The sequence below is a fragment of the Arabidopsis lyrata genome (genome assembly GCF_000004255.2).
Source record: "Arabidopsis lyrata subsp. lyrata unplaced genomic scaffold ARALYscaffold_2, whole genome shotgun sequence".
Lineage (NCBI taxonomy): Eukaryota > Viridiplantae > Streptophyta > Magnoliopsida > Brassicales > Brassicaceae > Arabidopsis > Arabidopsis lyrata.
Window position 1 is genome coordinate 11,863,616 of NW_003302554.1, and position 22,658 is coordinate 11,886,273.

At 33.9% G+C, this 22,658-nt stretch overlaps 5 protein-coding genes and 2 long non-coding RNA genes across 7 annotated transcripts; 3 read left to right on the forward strand and 4 right to left on the reverse strand.

The window, feature by feature from the left end:
- The first annotated feature begins 9,024 nt into the window (after positions 1–9,024).
- Positions 9,025–9,600, forward strand: LOC9324614 (non-specific lipid-transfer protein 2). Its single transcript, XM_021010262.1, has one exon. It carries the CDS (start codon positions 9,031–9,033, stop codon positions 9,457–9,459), a length of 429 nt encoding a protein of 142 aa, XP_020865921.1. The 5' UTR covers positions 9,025–9,030; the 3' UTR covers positions 9,460–9,600.
- A 781-nt stretch (positions 9,601–10,381) lies between these two features.
- On the reverse strand, positions 10,382–11,177 carry LOC9323146 (major pollen allergen Ole e 10). The gene has a single exon (XM_002888505.2). It carries the CDS (start codon positions 11,009–11,011, stop codon positions 10,676–10,678), a length of 336 nt encoding a protein of 111 aa, XP_002888551.1. The 5' UTR covers positions 11,012–11,177; the 3' UTR covers positions 10,382–10,675.
- Positions 11,178–13,999: 2,822 nt separating this feature from the next.
- LOC9324615 (major pollen allergen Ole e 10) lies at positions 14,000–15,277 on the reverse strand. Its single transcript, XM_021035726.1, has one exon. It carries the CDS (start codon positions 14,807–14,809, stop codon positions 14,528–14,530), a length of 282 nt encoding a protein of 93 aa, XP_020891385.1. The 5' UTR covers positions 14,810–15,277; the 3' UTR covers positions 14,000–14,527.
- A 1,697-nt stretch (positions 15,278–16,974) lies between these two features.
- LOC9323147 (major pollen allergen Ole e 10) lies at positions 16,975–21,619 on the reverse strand. Its single transcript, XM_002888507.1, has 2 exons — positions 21,588–21,619; positions 16,975–17,278 (listed from the first exon to the last, which is right to left on the reverse strand). Exons 1-2 carry the CDS (start codon positions 21,617–21,619, stop codon positions 16,975–16,977), a joined length of 336 nt encoding a protein of 111 aa, XP_002888553.1.
- Positions 17,753–18,217, forward strand: LOC110230702. Its single transcript, XR_002333879.1, has 2 exons — positions 17,753–17,897; positions 17,969–18,217. It is a non-coding gene; the product is annotated as an uncharacterized LOC110230702 (long non-coding RNA).
- Positions 18,612–19,413, reverse strand: LOC110230701. Its single transcript, XM_021034253.1, has 2 exons — positions 19,084–19,413; positions 18,612–18,991 (listed from the first exon to the last, which is right to left on the reverse strand). The coding sequence occupies exons 1-2, from the start codon at positions 19,363–19,365 to the stop codon at positions 18,677–18,679; spliced, it is 597 nt and encodes a 198-aa protein (XP_020889912.1). The 5' UTR covers positions 19,366–19,413; the 3' UTR covers positions 18,612–18,676.
- Positions 19,767–21,209, forward strand: LOC110230703. The gene is made up of 2 exons (XR_002333880.1): positions 19,767–19,824; positions 20,837–21,209. It is a non-coding gene; the product is annotated as an uncharacterized LOC110230703 (long non-coding RNA).
- Positions 21,620–22,658: the final 1,039 nt, after the last annotated feature.

Genomic DNA, 22,658 nt, shown 5'->3' on the forward strand with positions numbered 1-22,658 from the left:
TGGCTCCAAAATTCTTCTATCCGAACCAATCCGGAATCGATAGGAACCGAACCGATACCCAAACCGAAATTTCTCGAGTCCTAAATGGGTCTAAAACTCTTATACTCTTCGGAACCGAGCCGAATACTCATATGCCCAGATCTATTTGTGTTGTTGGTCTTGTTTTAAATCGTAACAACTAACAATCCAACTAGAGGACAGAATGATCTGGTTCAATTGTTGGTTCACCCACTCAATATTTGTGATTAGGCTATTTTAGCAAATTGGGCCTATTAGGCTATTGGGCTATTATAACATATTCAATATTTCACATATCAAACATAGTAATTCAAACGATTTGGTAAAGATAGAGAGGTAAGTAAAACAATTTTTTTTTTTTGTCGTCAAGTAAAACAATTAAACATGAAGATTATACATTTGGTGCTCATCGGCTTCGTGATATTCTTATCACTATTTTTCAGCACTAATTTCTCAAAAGGAGTGTTCCGAAAAGGCGCTTGAATATTGTTGATGTTTGTTAATCTATAGCCAAGCCAACGTGTAAAAACTACATCGCCAAATGCTCGCGGACTTCTGGTATACCTTTCCCCAAATGTTAGTTTTTGGGATCTTTTATAAATCAATAAAAGAAAACTAAATAATGATATAGCATAAATCAAATGTCCTATGAAAAACATTGTGCTGGTTAGTGTTAATGTCATAGCTAGATTTTTTGGTTGAACAAATTTTACATTTATTCAAAAAAAAGTCAAATATATTACTTTATAATCTTTTTACATGCACCACCAAAATGTCTAAATCACACCACTTAGAGATGGAGATGTTCTCTTTGCGGACATGGATTCTGCTTTGGTAATATGAATAGTCAAATTAATTCTCTTAATGATCTCTACAGACACTTCGAAATTTCTAGAAATTAGGACACTATAATCACGTTTACTTACATATCACAATGTGCTTGTTGCACACCAAGATCATTACCCCTTTTTTTTTGTGAGCTTAGAAACGCTCCAAAAAAAAAAAAAAAAAAAAACGCTCCACACATGTTTAGGTCCCTCACATCACTCTCGATTAATGGGCTACAAATCTCTATTTTTGTCTAACGGTCGATGCGCTACTATAAAACATTTTAAAGATCTGTGGATTGAACTTTCAGATTTCCAAGAGTGTTTTTTTTTGTTTCTCTCTGTATTTTATATTCACTCAAAAGATATTAAAAATCGATACTAAATAGTTCCAGTTAAATTGTAAAGAAATTTTCACGTTTCAAAGGAAAAAAAGATTTTGTCTCACGTTTTGGCAAACTGAGATTCAGTTCTCAGGGTTTGACAATTAAGGCACATTCTGACCAAAATACCCCTAATGAGAAAAATCAAACAACACAGTAGCTCTCGGTTCAGTTTCTTTTCGTTTGGTTAAATTAATTATATAAAAAAAGAAAAACGAAGACGAAGAACGAGACAGAGAGACAGAGAGATTCGTGAGCTAGGAAGCACAGAAGCGTCACTCAACGTCCGATTCTCGCTCCGGAATCGGAAACGGGAGCGGAAGCGTTTGGAAGCGTGATGGAATCGCGGTTCCGAAAAATTAGTTAGTGGAAGCGGCTGGGGAGCGATCGATTCGTATTTGGAAGCGTAGTGATGTATAAACGGAAGCGCAATAATTTTCTTTTGATGCTTATATTGCCTCCTGGTTTTCTATTGGTGTGTGGATATGGTTTCTTGTCTCTTTTGAATCATATGTTCGAAATTCTCTCAAGCTTCAGAGTAAAATATCAAATGGCCATGAATCATCTCGTTTCAACTATTCAAGTTCCGGTGGTTTTGCTTTCAGATCTAATCGGCGATTTCATCGGGAGAGGAAGCTTAACTGGGCTTTTAATCTTTCTTTCAATTTGGGCTTTGAACCTCTTTGCCCAATTACTTTGACTTTTGCCGACTAAATCAACTCTTTAATTATTTGTATACTATATCATTAATCATAGTTAATCATATGTGTGTGTTACGTTTTCGTTTGTTTTAAAATCTTCTGATTTTTTTTCTATTATTTATATAGTGTAAATTAAACATTTAACAAAAATATACATACATATGTATATATATACATATATGTATAATATACGCTTCCAACACGTACCCGCTTCCCATATTTTATAAAAAATCCGTTTCCGCGTATCCGCTCCCGTTTCCATGCAACGTAGTTCGTGAGAGAAGTCAAATTTCTATTCGAAATTCATTCGTCCATCTTCGTCTTCCGAAATTCCGGCGAGATAGCAACCGTTGTTGAGATGTCTGGGAATAAACCCAATGTCGATGTCCCGACGAAGTAGTATACTCGGCAACGCCCACAGAAGGAGAATCGGGAATTGAGAGTTTCCCCGAGGAGGAAACTATCTCCAACTAACCCTCCGGCGAGTTTGGGTAAGTTTCTGATATGATTTCGTTCGTATTTTCTTTGGGTGTATCGGAATCCTAATGCTAGTTTAATTAAAGGGATATAACTTGCCGGAATTTGCAAAATCTGTAGTTTGAAAATTTCAGAAGTATCAATTGGAACTGTTCTTTCCGCCAAAACACAAGATGTGAGGATTATACGTTGATAATTCCTGTGTACGTACGCGAATTAGGATTGTATACATGTTTGAGATTACTTAATTGTATATGACAGTACTTGCAGGTAGTACAAGTGAGCCTCCGCCTGCAGATGTTATTGTTGAAGAGTTACCACGAAGATTATTTTCTCTAGACCGGTACCCTGTCGAGACGAAGATGAACGCGTACTCCAAACCGGAGTACCTTTCGAAAACGTTGGGCGCAACAAACTTCTTAAACACTCTCACGAAAAATACACACATTGCCCACCCAGTGATCAGAGGACAAAGTTCAGATATTGTATGATACCCGTCCATGACACGGATAGCAAGAACAATCGGAGGACTTTGTGTATGATAGATATAACTGGAGAATGTAAAAGGGTTTTCGATTGTAGTAACGTGGATAAAAGTGAGAAGGATATGTGGCTTAAATAAGGATATTCCGTAACGGACGCAATGGTTAGTGCGAAAGGGTTCAACGGTTGAGATACAAATGTGTGTAACCGTTTTTGGTGTAAGGTATACGTACACAGACATATCAGAAATGTACATAGTTATACGATGGCAAATATTAAACGTACGTACACCGACAAAAAATGTGGTACACAATGTCCAGACATAATTGTACACTGTCTACACGGCGACAAAAAACTAAATAGGATTTTTGCAAATCTTCTTGTTATGACCTGCTTGTTTACATCTTGTACACTGATTCGGAAATAGTCTTTTCTGTCTATTTTTCTGTAGGGACAACAACAATAAGTTAAAAATCAACGCATCTTATACTCTAAACATAGATATAGGCAAATAAGGGCACATGTTAGAATGTTAAAACTTACCCGGTTTTCACCCCTGGATGGTATCACCATCCTTTTGGTGGTTGGTCTCCCTGGTGGTCGTCTACTGTATGGAGGAATCATTATCATATCCGATATATCTTGTGGGATGAAACATTCCGGATGCATTGGGTCTGATTTTACTTGTTTGATTTTATTATCTGTTTCGGTGGCTACGGTTAAAAGAGTACGGTGTCTTTTTATTTTGGATTTTTGGAATTGGATCCATATAATTAATCACATTATTTGGCCCATGTGGATTAATTGTATTCGGTGGTTATGGTCTTGGTCAATCAAGGAATTTTTTTCAAGAATGATGGGTTTAAAAAGTGGTACAAATATAGTTTTGTGGAAAAAAGAATTTTATTGGATTTATAAAACGGTTTTAGATAGTGAAACGAAAACCCAAGATCGGACTAGGGTGTATAGAGAGGGACAAATCTCTCATAAAATTCCAATTTTTTTTATGGAGATTTTAAGTTGGAATTGTCAAGGGCTAGGAAACAAAGCGACAATTGGATATCTAAGAGATTTGTGGAAACAACATAGATCGGATTTTTTATTTTTATCGGAAACAAAACAATATTTATCGTTTATGGAGAAATTTCCTCCTCATTTTGGTTACGATAATTTAAAAACGGTTGAACCAGTCGGATGTAGTGGTGGTCTAGCTTTATTTTATAATAAAGAATATAATGTATCAATATTATTTGAGAATAATCGGTTAATTGATATCGAAGTCATCGTTAAGGGTAAAATAATAAATTTAACATTTGTGTATGGGGATCTAGTGGCCAAGAACAGAGATCAGGTCTGGGAAAGATTAACTCGAATAGGTATAACTCGGTCTTCGCCTTGGTTTTTAATTGGGGATTTTAATGAATTAACCGGAAATCATAAAAAAAGAGGTGGAACTTTGCAGCATGCATCTTCTTTCATTCCTTTTAACACTATGATTAACGATTGCGGGCTTTTAGATTTTCCACATCTCGGTGACTGTTTGTCTTGGAGAGGGTGGAGAGATAAAAAACCTATAAGGTGTAGATTGGATAGAGCACTTGCCAACGAGGATTGGCACGAAATGTTTTGTAAATCATATGTAGAATATCTAGATATGGTAGCCTCGGACCATAAACCAATAGTGGCGATAATTGAGGACAAAATTCCTCGGGGAAAAAAGAACTTTAGATTTGATAAAAGATAGATTGGAAAAGAAGGGTTACTCGAAACCATAGCGGAAGGGTGGCAATAGAATAATACAAGGGAAGACGGTTTTTTTTGTGGAAAAAATAACAAATTGTTGGCAAGCTATTTCTAAATGGCGGAAAATTTTGACACCGTATGGTCGAGAGCTAATTGATGATCTGAAAAAGATCTTGTATTAGCACAAAATGATGATTCGAAATCTTCGGAGGAGATTACAGAATTAACTCTTAAATTAAAGGAAGCATATCGGGATGAAGAACTTTATTGGTATCAGAAGAGCCGGAACTTATGGATGACTGTGGGAGATCATAATTCAAAATATTTTTACGCCCTAACTAAGGAGCGGCGCGCTAGAAATCGTATTTCGGGTCTTTATGATGACAATGGTATTTGGGTATCGGAGGAGAAAGATATTCAACAAGTAGCGGTCAATTATTTTGGGGAATTATTCACCACCTCTAACCCAAATAGCGTGGAAGATACATTAAAGGAAGTGGAAACGTGTATTTCCGATCAAGTCAATCAGGACTTAACGGCACCAGTTACGGAGCAAGAGGTTCGATCGGCATTACTTATGATGCATCCAGAGAATGAATGAACTTTTTATTGTTTGCAGACAACATGTATGAAATTCGTATGGTTTTGTGTACGTACACTGGTTTTGTACATAGCGGATTAAACTAGTAAAACGTACGACCACTTAGTATATTTCAACAAGTATGAAAGACTTTTGTCTCTGGTGTACGTACACTAAATACGTACATAGCGTAAGACTAAAATTACGTACATAGCCGATTAAACTAGTAAAACATACGACCACTTAGTATATTTCAACAAGTATGAAAGACTTTGTCTCTGGTGTACGTACACTAAATACGTACATAGCTGAGTAAACTAGTAAAATGTACACAGACAATATATTTCAAAAAAAGTACCTACTTTACAAATTATTAGTGGAAAAAGTGTCTACTTTACAAATTTTCTCTATATTTTAATAATGGCGTATAACTGTACGTACAAGAAGCATATATTTTATTATTCATAGTTTTATTTGAAAAGAACAATAACTTTATATAGTTTAAGAAACAATACACTTCGTAAGCCTCAGCTGCGGTAACTAGCCGATGATCAGTCAGTGACCCATTTGCTGAAGCTCTAATACCACACTCGAGAACATCATCCCCATTGACTTTGTCGATACCATTAATATTGGTATCCGTGTACGTAACAAAATCACTTTCGCAGCATGTATCTTGTACACAGTCTCTAGTGTACGTACATTGGTACAAACCATGTTGACACGTACGTGTTGGAGTCACGGTTGGTGTACTGTCACCCAAATGAGAAAAGTTATCTCCGCTAGGTACACGATGACTTGTGTACGTACACTCTGCCAATAGACGACTGAATTCCCCTGGATGTTGAACCGTTTGTTTAGTGAGAATGACGTCCTCCTCAACATTCCCTATTCCATATTCTTCAACAATTACATCGTTCCACTTGTTGTAATCGTAATCTTCGCCACTGCCTTCACTATAGTCTATAGTAGGATCGAGGGTACTTCCCCCCATAGATCCATCATCACCTTGATAATCATCATACCCAGCACCATCTTTGTTGTCCTCCTCCTCTTCTTCATCCTCATCTGTTTTATCGTCTTCAATGTCGTCTTGCTCATCTACGGCCTCATTATTTCCATCTACATTTGAAGCCGCTACGATGGGATTTGGTGTCATTGCACTCCCACACACACGGTAACTCTCACCATCGTCACCATCGGTCCTAGGGACAGTATTCCCGAGTTTCTTGACGGTTGTAATGAAAGAGACAAACAAGGTGACACTAGGATCCCTACCACGAATCAAAAAGAAGGTATCCAGGCTCATTTGATTGTCAATGTAGACAGGAGGGCGTTTACTTTCTATCATCACTGACATCTTTCCCGGCATCCAGTAACTAATTATTGGATTGCGTTCGGTGGACTTCAAACTGAAAACCTCGCATAATGTACGTACAAATTCCGTGTACGTCATGTTTTCCTTAACACGTACACAACGACCAAACCAGCCTTCCTATGGTTCAAATTTTCATTCTTCTTCTTTGCATCTCCACTCACCCACCATAGTAAATACGGGAATATCCATTACCTACTTGCATCATAAATTCAGTAGAACCCCATTAAATGCAAATGAAAGCATGATTATATCTACAAAAAACAAAAAGAATTCTCAACTACACACTTATATACATAAATCTATCCTCATTCAGCATTTTCAACTAAAAAAATTGGAAATAAAAATATTCTGGGTTTTTATATAAAAACAATGTTGATTTCGAACACAATCAAGACCCTAGTGTGTTATAACAAAAAACTTCTTAACCAATTTCATTACTTACAAGATCAATGCTTGTCTTGGCTCCAAACTTTGTAAATCAAGAAGATCAAAACTTCTCCAGCATCACATTCATTCAGAATAATTTGTTTGTTTGATTGATTATGTTTATCTCTTACAACTCCTTCAGCAAATAGCTCAGCTAGTCCATCAACATGTTTGATGTCCGCATCATACGACCTCTCCAAACAGTTACATCCTAAAAATGCCTAAATCACATAAGTCTTATACTATGTACGTACACAAAAATATTTATTGGAGCGTACATGGTACAACATTAATTTAATTTTTTGACATCAAAATTAAGTTATTATGTCAGTTATTTGTATGACTGTATTTTTTTCATATGTTGTTCATACATGATTTGAATGTTTTGTTTTTATAATCAAAAAATATTTGAAACGTAAATATACAAATTATTTAGATATTTACGTACATATATACACACACATTACTACCGTGTACGTACACATTATTACCGTGTACGTATATATTATTACCGTTACGCACATATGTGTATATGATATTGCTAATCGTGAATAGTCTTCGATAATAATAAATAAAATATTATTTAAAATAGAAATAAAAATATGAAAATGGGTCTAATAGAAAAAAAAGAATTTTAACTAAAAATATAAAAACAATAAATATTTATAAAATGGAAAAGCGAATCATCTACTGACAAGTGTTTAAGATTTTCAAACTACACACGCCTCTGTGTCACGTTAAAACATACTATTCCTCAATGTTTTTCTTTAGTTGTGAGGTTTGTTTCTACTGCTTCTCGTATTTGACATATGATTATGTAAATTGCGTAACAGAGCTGGAGTTTTGTGAGTCTCATTAGAGTCAATTTGTGTGTTGATCATAGTTGATTTCAATTATTTACTGAAAACAAATTATTAATATTTTTTTAATTGAGTTCGTAGAAAACTTGTATGAAATTGGTAAGATATTTTTGGTAGAAATATGTCCTTATTTGAGTTTTTTCTATTTACGTGTATGTAGTTTACGGTATACACAGTATTGATTATAAAATGGATATGTACTTCAGTTATATCATGTACTATTGTGGAGACGGTGTACGTAATATTTATAGAGTTTGTATTTTAGTTTTTCGACTTCAAAATACGCTAATATAAACTAGATTTACAAAATCAATAAATAAATTAAATGTAAAACAACAAAAGATTATAAGAAAATTGTGAACAGTCAATCGCATAACTGAACCGCATAACTGAACCGTGTACAGTGTACGTAACTGAACCGTACAGTGAACAGTACATCGCATAACTGAACTGCATAACTAAACTGGAACAGTGTACATAACTGAACCGCATAACTGAACCGTACAGTGAACAGTACATCGGTACGCTTGCAGGGGTAAAATGGTCAGATTTTGGCTAAATTGTCAAAACTTGAAAGCCCATTCTCACTTTGCCAAAACATGAAATTAAAACTTGGTCAACTGCCATAACATGCAATTTACCCTAAATTGTACGAGTTCAAACATGCTTTAACCTTACGAAGTTATCAAGTATGTGGAACGAAAAAGACTAATGTACTTGGTTGATAGATGTTGTAAAATAAAAATGTTATAAATGTCTCTATTTAGAACTAAGAAAGTTGAAACGATTATCTCTAAGTACTAAAAAATGGTGCAAGCTTTGTTCTTAGAACTTAAAAAATTAACAGGTTTTTTCAGATAGAAGAAACCAAAAGCATATTATATTGGATCAAATCATTTTTCACTCTCTATCGTCGATCGACTCATTCATAAACTTGAATTTTGTTTTCTTCTTCTTTTGGAGGTCTCTTAGCCCTCAGCTGAAATAATTTGATCTAAATTAATAAGCTCTAATTAGTTGTCCCAAGTTTTTTTTTTTTTTAACAAACCCTAATTTAATACGTGTGTCACTATTACTTATTTTCAACCTTTAGTTTCTAGGTTCTTTTTGCATGACGACTAGTTACGTTCACGTTATTTAACGATGCAAGATACATGCATTTTGCGTTACGGGATGCAATGCGAAACCCAAACCTAATAAATACTAAAAACAAGACCTCTAAGAGAAATATAAAAAACAACCAAATTCCGGACATGAAGATCGTGACATTGGTACTCGTCGTCTTCGTCATACTTTCGATATCATTCCCGGCTGCCATCGTCAAAGCCGCAGACACGGGAGATACAGGAGACACGGGAGATACAGGAAATGTGGGAGTGACATGTGACGCAAGGCAGCTTCAGCCTTGCCTTGCCGCGATTACGGGAGGAGGACAGCCTTCGGGTGCATGTTGTGCTAAGCTTACAGAGCAACAGTCATGCCTTTGTGGTTTCGCTAAGAACCCTGCGTTTGCACAGTACATTAGCTCTCCAAACGCTCGCAAAGTCCTCGTTACTTGTGGTGTTGCTTATCCTACTTGTTGAAATATACACTACTAGAGATTTTATAAATAAATAATTGAAATGAAATAAATTACATTATATCAAACGTTTTATGAAACAGTTTAACCGTTTGTGTTAATGTACTGGCTTACATGGTTAAATAAAGTTTATTTTCTTTTTTTATTTTTATATATTTAATGGAGAAACGGATAACCAAATGCCAAAACACTCCAATAGATAAAATTGAAATATGTGGAATAAACTAATGTTAGCCGAATCTTTGAGAAAAATGGATGATGCCTTTTGACAGATATTTGGAATATCTAAAATGTATGAATTACTAAGCTCATACATCTGCATACAATCGATTTTTTTTTTTCATTTATATTTTGTTTGATTACAAAAATTTCAATCGATTGTACAAATCTTCAAAAGTTAGTATATGGTTGTATGTAGTTTGAATATTTTGCGTAATACAACTGTAGAAAATAAAAGTCATAACATTGAATATTATAAACATCAAAAAAATAATCGACAAAACAAATTACGGCATGCACATAAATCTATGCTAGAACCACATATACCATAGCTTACAAGAAAACCGCTATGGTAGAAGACCGTTCCATACCATATAACAAAAACGCTATAATATAGGTGACATCTAAGATGACTGTCGATAGCACATCGTTTATAAAATTGCTTTATCTACGTACGTAGATGTCGGATTCACACACTTAAATATTTTATATTATTTATGGGTCAAAACTCTCAAAATCAAAAGTACAAGACAATAACGTATAGAAAATAATGTGAATGTTAGTAAAAACGTAGAAAAAAAAAATAGTATTGTATTGATGTATAGCGTAGAACTTGATGCCCCAAAAAATAGTAAATTTTTACAAATATCTATACTCGAGCGTCGAGCTGTCTACGCACCCGAAATGAGATCAAGCCTAGATGTAGTTCGATTACAAATCGAGAAATCGTCAAAAGTTGTTTTCAAAAAAGGATAATTTTTTTCATAGACTCAGTAGATGATATTTGCAATAAAATAGTGATCACTTGTCATACCATGTAGCACTCTTAGAGTTTTGGCAAAATCATCAAGATAAAAACATTTAATATGAATAAAACTGAATTAAAATAGCTTTAGTTTTTATTAACCTTACATAATGTTTAACAATACATTGATTTAGCATAATTGTATTATTCCTAAGAAAACTTTGCAATCACAAAATCATTCATCAAACCATGTATTCTATGTATACACACAACTACCATAACTTGGATCAGCAGTAACGACTTGACCAGTACCACTAAAATTACACGCCTCTTCAGTGCTCCCATGATTCTGGTAGAAATCATTCATCACAAATGATGCATGGCTAAGAACAGTATCTGGATCAAAGCAAACTCCACCGGGATTGATTTTTGCACAGTCAACTTTTCCTTCGCTACATGCATAATCAATATTAGCTTGTAGTTGTGTAGGTGCTGCGGATGTATTTGCCACACACCATGTCTTGGCTGAGACATGAAGGGGGTGGATTACAACAAGAGAGAAAAGAAAGATTAGTGTCAACTGCGGAAACATTGTGGTGTTTTACTTGTGAATGATAATTCAAATGATCTTATAGTATATGTAATATGATAATAATGTGGTGTTTTGCTTGTGAATGATAATAACTCAAAAGAGATTTGCACTATATATAATATGATAAATTTTCTTCTGAAAGTAACTTATTTCCATAATATTTTTGATTTTATTTTATAAATCTTTGACCAATTTATGAAAATTATATTTTTGGTGGAATTGAAGACTAATTGACTAATAAAGTAAATGAAATATTGGAATATGAATATGTTATTCAACATATAATATTAATATTTATAAACTATTACCTTATCTTATAAATTATTTAAATAAAATATTATGAGTTTTTAAGCTAACAATTGTTACCATAAATATGATGTTTTTTTTTTTTTTTTGTCATCCGCAATTAATTAGAACTCAAAAGAGCCATTTCTGAGGAATGTTGTTACATAGGTGATATGATGCGGTTCTGTACGAACATTTCGTGCCAGATTATCCGCCTTAACATTAGCCCTACGAGAAATTAAAGATAAAGAAAAAGATGAAAACTCCTCCTTGTCACTCTGAAATTCCTCCAAATACACTGAAAATGCCGGCCATTCGGTTGGAGAAGACACTATCTTCACCATGTCTGAACAGACTGTAAAGAACGCTACCTCTTGATTATCTGCACCAATCATACACTTCATCGCCCAGAGAAGGGCCTCGACTTCGGCATGTAGTGGAGATAGACTTCTACGGAGGTTCGCAGCTCCCATGGTTGGCGGCTCTCTATTTGACGATGTACAGAACCAGCCTGTACCGGAGAACTTATCACTTTCTTTCCATGATCCATCCACAAAACAACGGTATCCCGAATACTCCATAAATACGATGTTATTTAATTAAAATATGACACATATTTTTATTCTTTTTTGTATAAGAAATTATTTTTAGCCTTCGTTGCCTCTTTGGCCATTGGCCGTGGGCTTCTACAGCCATGACGTTTGTTTGAATATTGTGTGCTTTTTTAAGTTTAAAGTTGTTATTCTTTTGCCTTAAGAGTGGTATGAGTTTAGGGTCCGTTTATATTTTAGAATTTTGAAAGCATACATAGACAAATTTGTATATATTCTAGTGTGGCTAGTCTTTGAGTTGCTATTCTCTGTTAGATTTTGCCGAAATTAGAAACCGATAAAGATATATCTAGATCTTCGAAATTTTTTTTTTTTTTTTTTTTTTTTTTTTTTTTTAAGGATTTTATTCAGTATGGATCTAGAGTTTCGCGACTATTGATTTTCTTGTAGGGTTTGCTTCTCTCTTTCACCCGAGATATTCTTGGCCCTCTCAGCCTCAAACCATCCACTGTAATTTTGGTTTTGAACCAGTTTTTGATGTACTATTTTTAGGTTTCTTCCACTCGAATCAGCTCTCAAATTTGGGCAAGACTTGTTCTGTTTCTAGCTTTTCCTACCGAATCAAAGTCACTTAGCTCGACATCACCAGCACATCCTCTTTCGGCAAGCCTAATAATCCTCTACAGAGGTTTCACTGTTATGTCGACCATTGGATGCTCAAGTTAAGGAAACCCAAATTTATTCTCCATTGTTGTCAGATTCTCTAGCGACATTAGAAAAATTTCCATTTCACACCCCTCTTCAGTGCACCCGTGCAACTGGTAGTAATCATTCATCACAAATGATTCATGGCTAGTAGGATTATTTAGTTCAAAGCAAGTTCCACCAGAATTATTACACAATCAAATAATTTTGGTCTTGAAGCGGTTTTATACAGTCTATTTTTAGGTTATTTTCACTCAAATAATCTCTCAAATTTGGGCGAGACCAGATCAGTTTTTGGCTCTTTCCATCAGAATCAGATCAAATTTACTTAGCTCGACATCACCATCACATCTTCTTCCGACAGTCCTAGTATTCTTTTACAGAAGTTTCATAATCATGTCGACCATTGGATGCTCAAGATTTTCATGTGGATCGGTTAATTCGGTTATTCGGTTAAATGAGTTTCTTAAAAATTTTGGTTCAGTTCACTTATCGATTAACTCAAAATTTTCAAATTAAACTAAAATTAACCGAAATATTTGGTTTTTAGAAAATATTTTGGGGTTTTACCGTTTTAGTGTCCCAAACAATTTTTTTTTTTGCATATTAAATGCTATGGCGGTGAGTGGCAGACTCCCGAGCCACATCGAAGAAGAAAGTTTCAGATTCCTCTACGTCTCCTCCATTCCTCCATAGAAGAAGAAGAATAAGTATTAGAAGACGAATGAGAAGAAGAAGTAATAAGAGTAGTAGATTAGATTTAGATTTTAGAACTAGGTTATAACCCATAACCAAATAACCGATTGGTTCGCCCCGAACCGGACAGAAAAAAACAGGTAACCGAAACTAAATTTAAATGTTGTCGAGGCGATTTAAGACTAGTTGACAAAGGAAGTCAATGAAAAGTATGGAATAATTATAGTTTAGACTATTTTCCAACTTTGGCATCAAGCCAAATAAAAGCTCAAACTAAAGTTCGATATCTATTTTACCCTGAAACAAAAGCTCAGTATGTATACTATGTAAATCTCCCCGAATTAATAGTTCCAGATCTATTAACTCTCAAATCTGAGTTTTGTCGGTTTACTGTTTACTTACCCCATTGTTAAAGAAACTAAACCCATTTAAACAAAAAATAATCACATTTCTCTAATATATCTCTCTCTTCATCTATTAAGTGTTTAAGTGTGAGGTGAGGAACGGGGAAGGAAGAATCGGATCTAAACAAACAGACGTAAGCATATTATCAAATTGATCTGACACGTCCCTAGATTAATTAAGTGTTTTCTTTTATATAACAGCCAAAACTGAAGTGTTATAACAAAAATAATTAAAATTTAAATCCATCTTGTTGGCTTAAAGTCTTAAATTAATTGTGGATTGTGGCAGTTCCAAAACTACACAACATACTCCACAACGATTAATTGTGGGTTTTTTTGGAGTGACAGAGATGAAGAGAGAGAGATTAGAGAAATTTGGTATCTTTGGTTTAATTGGGTTTAGTTTCTTTAATAATCGGTTAAATAAACATAAAACCGATAAAACCCAGATTTGTGGGTTAATAGATCTTGAACTATTAATTCGGGAGATTCAGATATTGAACTTTTGTTTCGGGAGTGAAATAGATATATAACTTTTTCGAAGATAAATAGTTCGGGTCATAATTTGAGTTCCATCTGGCTTGGTGAGAAAAGTTCTCGTTGGAAAATAGTGATGACTTGTGATACCATGTTAGCACTCTAAGAGTTTTTTCACAAATTGTATTCATGTTAACATAATGACTTTGTTGTATGAGAGAATCACAACAAATGTTGATTATAATGACAAAATCATCAAGATAAAAACACTTAATACAACCAAAAATGAATGATAAATAACTTTAGTTTTTATTAACCTTACAAAATGTTTAAAAATACTTTTGATTCCACATAATTGTATTATTCGTTAGAAAACTTTCCAATCACAAAATCATACGTCAAACCACGTCATACCTACAACGACGATAACTTGGATCACCACTAATAATTTGACCAGTATGATTGAAATCACATGCCTCTTCAGTGCTTCCGTGACTCCGATAGTAATCGTTCATCACAAATGATGCATGGCTAGTAGGAGTATTTGGTTCATAGCATACGCCACCAGGATTGATTTTTGCACAGTCGACTTGGCCTTCGTTACATGCCCAATCAATATTAGCTTGTAGTTGTGTATCTGTCGTTTTCATATCCGTACTGTCTTCGCTGTGGATTTTCATACCTGAACAATTTTGTAGGGTATTTTACAACCTAAACTTTAATAAAATTTGAATCTCATACCCTATACTTGATACAACGGGCAAAAATCGGAGTCAATCTAACGGGTGTTAGTCAACTCCGTTACGGTGCGTATCGAAACGACGTCGTTTTGATATGTGTTCTCAAAGTTTTAATTTTTTTTGCAAAACTGGGGACTCGAACCCGCGAGCCGTACTCACATGGGAAGCACCGAATACCAACTGATCCCACAACATTCATCGAGTATTCCTCAATCTTTTTAACGTATAAACCCAAAAAGTTGTGCGAAGCCGTAGTCACATGGTAAAACTTTGTTCATGCCTAATTTCAGAGAAGAAGAAGAAGAAATGAGAAAACGATTTCTCAATTCGTAACTCTAGTATTCATAATTTCTTCCCAATTTAAAACGATTGACTACGGCTCGCGGGTTCATTGAACGTTGTGGGATCTAAGGAAAAATCACACGGTGGTGGAGCCAATCACAACGTTCTGGGAATAGCAAGTGCAGATCTGATTTTGCCAAAGCCATCGTTCATCGCTAACGCTCCCGTATTTTGAATGAGGAGATGACGGTGGAGCCAAATCGAAGGTGGAGACGACGACGGAGACGATGGCTGAGCCGAATCAAAGGTGGAGAGAGATCTAAAGGCAAAGAAGGGAGAGATGGAGGAGATGAAGCAGATCTTCGTCGGATGTGGAGAGTTTCCATGATATGTTAATATGTTTGGTGAAGACAAGTTGTGGATTCGGATCGCCGGAAGAAAGAGAGACGGCGGTGGCGAAAACGGCGGTTGCGTCAACGGCGGTGGCGGCAACGGCGGAGGTTGATTGTGATCGGCGGTAGCACGGAGCCAAGAAAGAAGACGAAGAAAGAATTAAAGAAAGAGAGATCTATTTTGATATATTAATTACTTAATTGTTAAATTTATGAAATTGTTATTATTTTGGGAATTTTTAGTTAAGTTTCATTAAATTTGATTATTTGATCTAAACCTTTTTTTTATATTTTAAATATTATTATTTCACATCAATTATATTTTTTGTTTTAATAAATTTTAAACACATTATATTATTTTCTTAAATAATTTTAATTTTGTTTTATTTTTTATAAATTTATTATGTTATCTCGCAAATCCGTAGCAATAATTGCGAGGGATTTACAAGATAGATTTTGTGAGGGATATGTTACAGAAATTTTTCATTGCAAAATTTGCGAGGGACTTACAACGTTTACCGATTTGCGAGACGCGAATTGCGAGGAACTGACGTTCATCGCAAATTCCTTGCGATTGTCGATTTGCGAGGGATTAGCTAGAAATTCTTCCCTCGCAAAACGCGTGTTTTCTTGTAGTGTTTGGACAAGACCTGCTCAGTTTCTGGCTCCTCCTACTAGATCAAAGTCACTTAGCTCGACCTCACTAGCACATCCTCTTTTGACAATCCTAATAAACTCTCTACATAAGTTTATGTCATGTCAACCATTGGATGCTCCAGAGTTTCATTCCAAAGTCTTGTTTTATCTCCAAAGGAGGTAAGAAAACAGAATTTTCCATAGATAGTTTTTAAAAAGTATTTTTTTGAAAAAAAAAATTTCTCTCTAGAATTTTTATTAATAAGGAACAAAGGGAGTAATAATTTATTGACATACTAGTGCGTTATATTATCAATAATATTTTCTTATTATATTTGTATTACTTGTAATTTATAATATAAAAATGTTATTTGATCTAGGAAATTTAGTTATTGTTCCTTGAATATTGTAATTTCTCATATCTTGAATTTCATTTTTTTGGAATTAGAAACTGAGATCGTTTGTCCAAACCAATAGAATCTGAGAGCTTATGTAGAATTTTGTTACCTTACCAAAAAAAATATTTTTAGGATAATTTTATTAATAAACTTACTAAATGATGATGTTTGCAATAAAACAGTGATGACTAGTTAGTTGTATGAGAATCTTAAAAAATGTTGAATATAGTTCCAAATTCATCAAGATAAAAACACTTAATATGAATAAAACTGAATGAAAACCAGCTTTAGTTTTTATTAACCTTACATAATGTTTAACAATACTTTTGATTAAGCATAATTGTATTATTCCTAATAAAAATTTGCAATCACAAAATCATTCATCAAACCGTATATTCTACGTATACGCACAACCACCATAACTTGGATCAACACTAACGATTTGACCAGTACCACTAAAACTACACGCCTCTTCAGTGCTCCCGTGAGTCTGGTAGTAATCATTCATCACAACTGATGCATGGTTAATAACAGTATTTGGATCAAAGCAAGGTCCACCAGGATTGATGATTACACAATCAATGTTTCCTACACTACATGCCCAATCAATATTAGCTTGTAGTTGTGTAGCTGCCGCCGATGGGTTTGCCACACACCATGTCTTGGCCGAGACATGAAGGGGGTGGATTACAACGAGAGACTAGGATTTAACCCGCGGTATCCCGCGGGCGTAGATTTTGTGCGGTTTTCTTATTAAGTAGTTGATTATGTTTTATATACATAATTTATAAAATTGGTTTTTAAATTAAATCATTTTTAACTAATAAGTGGTATTTTAATTGGTTGGTTGTTATTTAATACTTAGAAGAATGTGATTTAATATATTTAAATAGGTGTATTAATTATAAAATGGGTTTGTAATGTTAATATAAGTAAAAGTAGATATTAAAATGTGAAATAGTAAAAGTGGTGTAATTGTTTTTGTGATTATAAGTGTTCTTTTACTATATAGTTTTGAAGAGAATTTGTTTTTAGCATAACAAAGATTCTAACATTTATAAAAATTTTTTAAAAAATTGAAGATAAAGTAAACAAATAAAATTAAAATTATGTTTTTAAAAAAATTAAAGACACATAAGTTGTGTATTTAAATAAATAAAAAAAACAAAAAAAAACAAAAAAAAAAACATATGAGAACGATGATTCTCGTTCTCCACCGAAAGTTAACACCCATTGACATGCTTAAGCTTTACCGATGATACCGAAGAAGCTGATAATCAGATCATAAGCTCACATCTCTGCGCCAATTCTTCTTAATTTGTAAGCTTCATTCTAATTCAATTGAATTGTTTCAAGATAATTTAGATTCTGTGATCAATTACCTTTTTCAGATTTCATATAGGATTCGGATAAAGCACTTGAGATGATGAATTTGTTTCTGTTAGAAATCTGGGAGAGGGGATCAGTGAAGAACAGAGGATGAATGAAACCATTTGTAGATCAAATTTTGCAAATCGACAACACTTAAAGCAATAATCATTTCTATAAGGTTAGTTTTGGATCTGTTTTTTCAGTTGTAGACACAAATTGAAGTTGTTGTTTGTCTCAATCGGAGTTATAATTGAACTAAGGTTTCTTGATTTTGTTGTCTAGAAATGAACTCTTAAACTTACACTACTGTAGTTGCAGAGAGTCTGATTATGTTTGGATTAAAATGACGATGGAAAGGAACTTGCTGTTCTAAAAAACAATACAAAACATCTACAAAGTTAAATATTAAGATGAAGGATTCAACTTAAAAACATAAAGAACCAATAGGAAAAAAAACAAATGAAAAAACTTATAAAATTAAGAAAAAGTTTTTAGAAAAATATCAAACCAACATAATAAGAACACTGTTCTATGTTTTCCAGTGATTAAAGAAACATTTAAAGAACCATTAAACATTAGATATGAACTGTAAGAAAAACCAATATAAAAACCAATAAAACCAAATAACATTCCAAATTTTAGAAAACAGAAACAAATGTGGAAACTGCTAACATAAACCACTTATTGAAAACACAAATCCAAAAAGAAAAAACATTGTTGGATGTCAACTACTTCATATTCTTGTTCTTCTGCTTAACATCAGAACCCTTGAGCTTGTCCAAATTGACTTTGTCTTCATCAGTGTTCTCTTCATGCTGCTTCACAGCAACACACTCGAGCTTGACTCCATCGACTTTATCTTCATTAGTCTTCACACCCTTCTCTTGCTTTATCTTCACAACGTTGATTGACTCAAGACAAAGTTTCTTAGTTGTAGAAGAATTATCAGCTGGTGACAGAGAACTGTCACTACTCCTCTTAGAAGATGGAGTAGTAGTCTCTGAAGGCTCTCCAGAGTAGGTAAGCAAAAGGCTCCCCTGAGTCTAAACATAATAAGATTAGGATTATTGATATATCGAATTCTTCTCAAATCATAGGGGGTAGGACCTCAGACAATATTTAGAATATTCCATACCTGATCAATTGAATCATCTGGTAGATCTTCCTCTCCAACACAATCATTAGCAAGAACTCTGGATACCTTATAAGTATCCAGTCCATTCCACACATTTTCATTCTCAACACAGACCAGATACTGGTATGTCTTACCAGTCAAATGTCTGATCGCATCAGGTAGGTTCTCTGGGTCCTCAAACTCATCGAAAGATCCATCAAGGAGACTGTTTGCTGGACAGCCAACAATCTCAGTAGCCATACTATCAAAAAGCATCAGCTTCATCTCACCAGTTGAATCCATTACTTTAACATGTAGCTTGTACCTGTTGAGTTCATCGTTACAATTAGACATTTCAGTAACAAATAAATCATTAATATATAAGTAGATTATGAACCATACCTTGCAACCACATTGCAAACAGGTGATCGGCAAGAGTCACACCAGAATTGTGGCTTGAGAGAAGTTGTGACAACCTTAGACACTTTCTTATTGCACTTCCTACAGGCAATATAATACCACGACCAATCTCTGTCAATATCATATATTGTACAGAGCACCTTAACCCTCCCAGTCTGAAAATAGGAACATTTAAAATTTGGTTAGAATCAACTATGCAATCAAATTAGAATGTAAAAGAAAAAAGGAACTATTACATCAAACATCTCAGCGACTTCTTTGATGGTCTTCTTAGGAAACTGAAGATAGAAATCCCCTGTAGGCAGCTCGATCATTTCCTGCTTTGGTTTAGACTCAAGAAGAGTAAGAGCAAGCCCATCTTTTGGTAAACTTTCTTTGAAGGCACCAATCTCAGGGATGTCTGGATTGATCAAGATCTGAGATGTATTGAAAGCATTGGAGATACTCCTTACATCTAGAAAGCAAAACATAAAGAAAGTGTCATCAGCTCAATTTTTAAAAGATTTAAAAAAACTATAAGTATGATATTAATACCAAAACAAAATACCTTTGTAAGTCTTGATCTTAGCATATCTCACCAAACATATGACCATCTCACCAGCAGAAGCTTCACAGGCAGTGAAAACTTGTTCTGCAAATGAACCCCATAGAGTACAGGGTAGCCTTTCATCCCTAAATATTGTAATAGCAATATTAGATTCAAAAATAAGACTCTTTAATTTTAATGCAGACAGAACTAATGAATGAAACTTACGTATGATCCCTCAGTTCAAAATCAATCTTCTTAGTAGGTTTATTTTGCACGTCGATAGTCTCCATTTCACCAACATTAACGATTTGACCGACAACATCTTGAACCAAAAGAGAATAACAAAACGTAAATATATATTGCATAAAGGATTAGATTTGAATGAAAATATAGCTCATATGAAAATGTACCTATCAAGTAGTTCTGGTTGAGACCACCAGTTAAAACATCATTGAAAGGAGTCAATGACAGGTAATAAGAATCAGACAATGGGTCCATCCTCAAAACTCTTGTTTGGGCCATGAATCCCATTTTGTAACGATGATCAGTTGCTTTGAACTGACCAGTTGCATAAGTCAATCCAAAGTTTTCAATAGCCTTCCACTCTCCTGGAACCATGAGCTTCTCAAAACGGTTGAGATGCTCTCTCTTCACAGACGCATGGATCTTCTTGCCCTACCATAGAAATAGAAGTATATTAGTATATCATTAGACAACTTACTTTAATATATTGAACTCATATAGACATGACAAAGAATTCTTACTTTGACATCAGACAGAACCATGTCGAAAGTCTCACCAAACTTTGTGGTAAATGTCTTCCAGGTATGAAGGACACGGACCTGAACTCTCCAAGTGGTTTTGTATGGTTTGATGTCATCGAGGTAAGCAATTGCTTGAGTCATTTGTGATATCTAAATAAGAAGGATGCTAAGGTTAGAGGAATTTGAGTGATGGATTGGAAATGAGAATGACGTTGATATTTATAGCATTCTAGGATGCTAGGGTTTTTGGCTCCAATACTTTTAAAATCTAGGAGAATATCTTGGAGACAAAGCATAAAATCAAAGATACTATTAACAAAATATATTCGAATTTGGAATAGAATTGAATGATTGGCTATATTTAGATAAATGATGAATATTGTAGAGTTGGTTATGGTTAGGATTATATTTATGAGAGATAGTAATTACGATTTTTTTGGGATTAGGCAATATATGATCGAATTTGCAGTTATTATGAGAGATAATTACATTGAATTTGCAGTTATTATGATCGAATATGCTCATATTTAGATACCAAAAATGAACTAAATTTACAAAATAATTTGAACGGCTTAGATTGACTTATGTGGATGCTAAACCCGATTAAGAACTTGACTATGTGATTAAGAGTTAATTACTCCTAACCCACCCGAGTATTAACACGCGGATCTCTTAAAGTTTAATGAAACTTTATGACCAAAATGCCCTTGTCGATTTTGATTAACAAAGAACAAAATCCAAAATTGAAATTGAAATTGAGGCTAAATTTGACTATTTTTCAATTTGTACTTCCCTTTTAATAATAAGGGGATAGAAGGAATATTAGTGTTAATTGCGAAAACATTGTGGTGTTTTGCTTGTGAATGATAACACAAATGAGATTGCAATATAAATAATATGATAAAATTTCTTTTGGAAGTAATTTATTTTCCATACTATTTTTATTTTATTTTATAAATCTTTGACCAGTTTATGAAAGTTTGTGTTGGGATTTAAGACTTATTGACTAATGAAATGTTAATATGTTATTCAACATATAATTTTATAGTTTATAAACTCTTACCTTATATTATAAATTACATATCTAAAATATTATGAGTTTTTAAGCTAGAAATTTTATCATAAATATTTTAACACTTGAGAAATTTTTTTTTAACTTTTTCTAGTTCATTTTTTATGTTTCACCTTTGACTTGCCTATGTAGCGGATGGTCGTGGTCTTCCACAGACATGGTGTCGGTCCCAATTTTGTGTACATTTTTAATGCTATAGCCTAAAACATGATCATAATGCTAATTTTAGCATTAATAAGTACATGTGAATAGAAAGTTTCAAACAACAATTAAATCATCGAATCTTAAAATCCCCTACTTAGAATCCTAAAATCCAATTAGAAAACTATTCATACATATATAAGAGACAACATAAATCAATGAAGAAAACGTAATTGTATTGTAATAAAATTAAGAAAAGGGAGAAATCTTCTCCAATTGTCAAAAAGAAGAATTCCTTTGCGCAAAGATGAATACCGAACAAAGAACAACTTTTAGGACTTAAAAGTATGAAAGAGAGTAACGAGTTAGGTCGGATCTGGAGTGAATCGGGTCGAATCTAGATTTAAAATATACTCTAAGCCTAAACTCTGAAACTGCTAAATCGGACATCTCTTGAATGCACCATTAAATTTTGTTCAAATCCCTTGAAAATGAAAGCTAACATCGTTATCTTTTTTGTGACGAAATACAAAAGTGCTAATGGTTGAAAATCGAAATCCTCCATCTGAGTCAAAACTTCTGATGCTTTGACATGATCATGCATCTCCTAATGTGTGTTTACATACCAAAATTGCTTGTTTTCCTCTGAACCAACCTAAAACTTATAGGA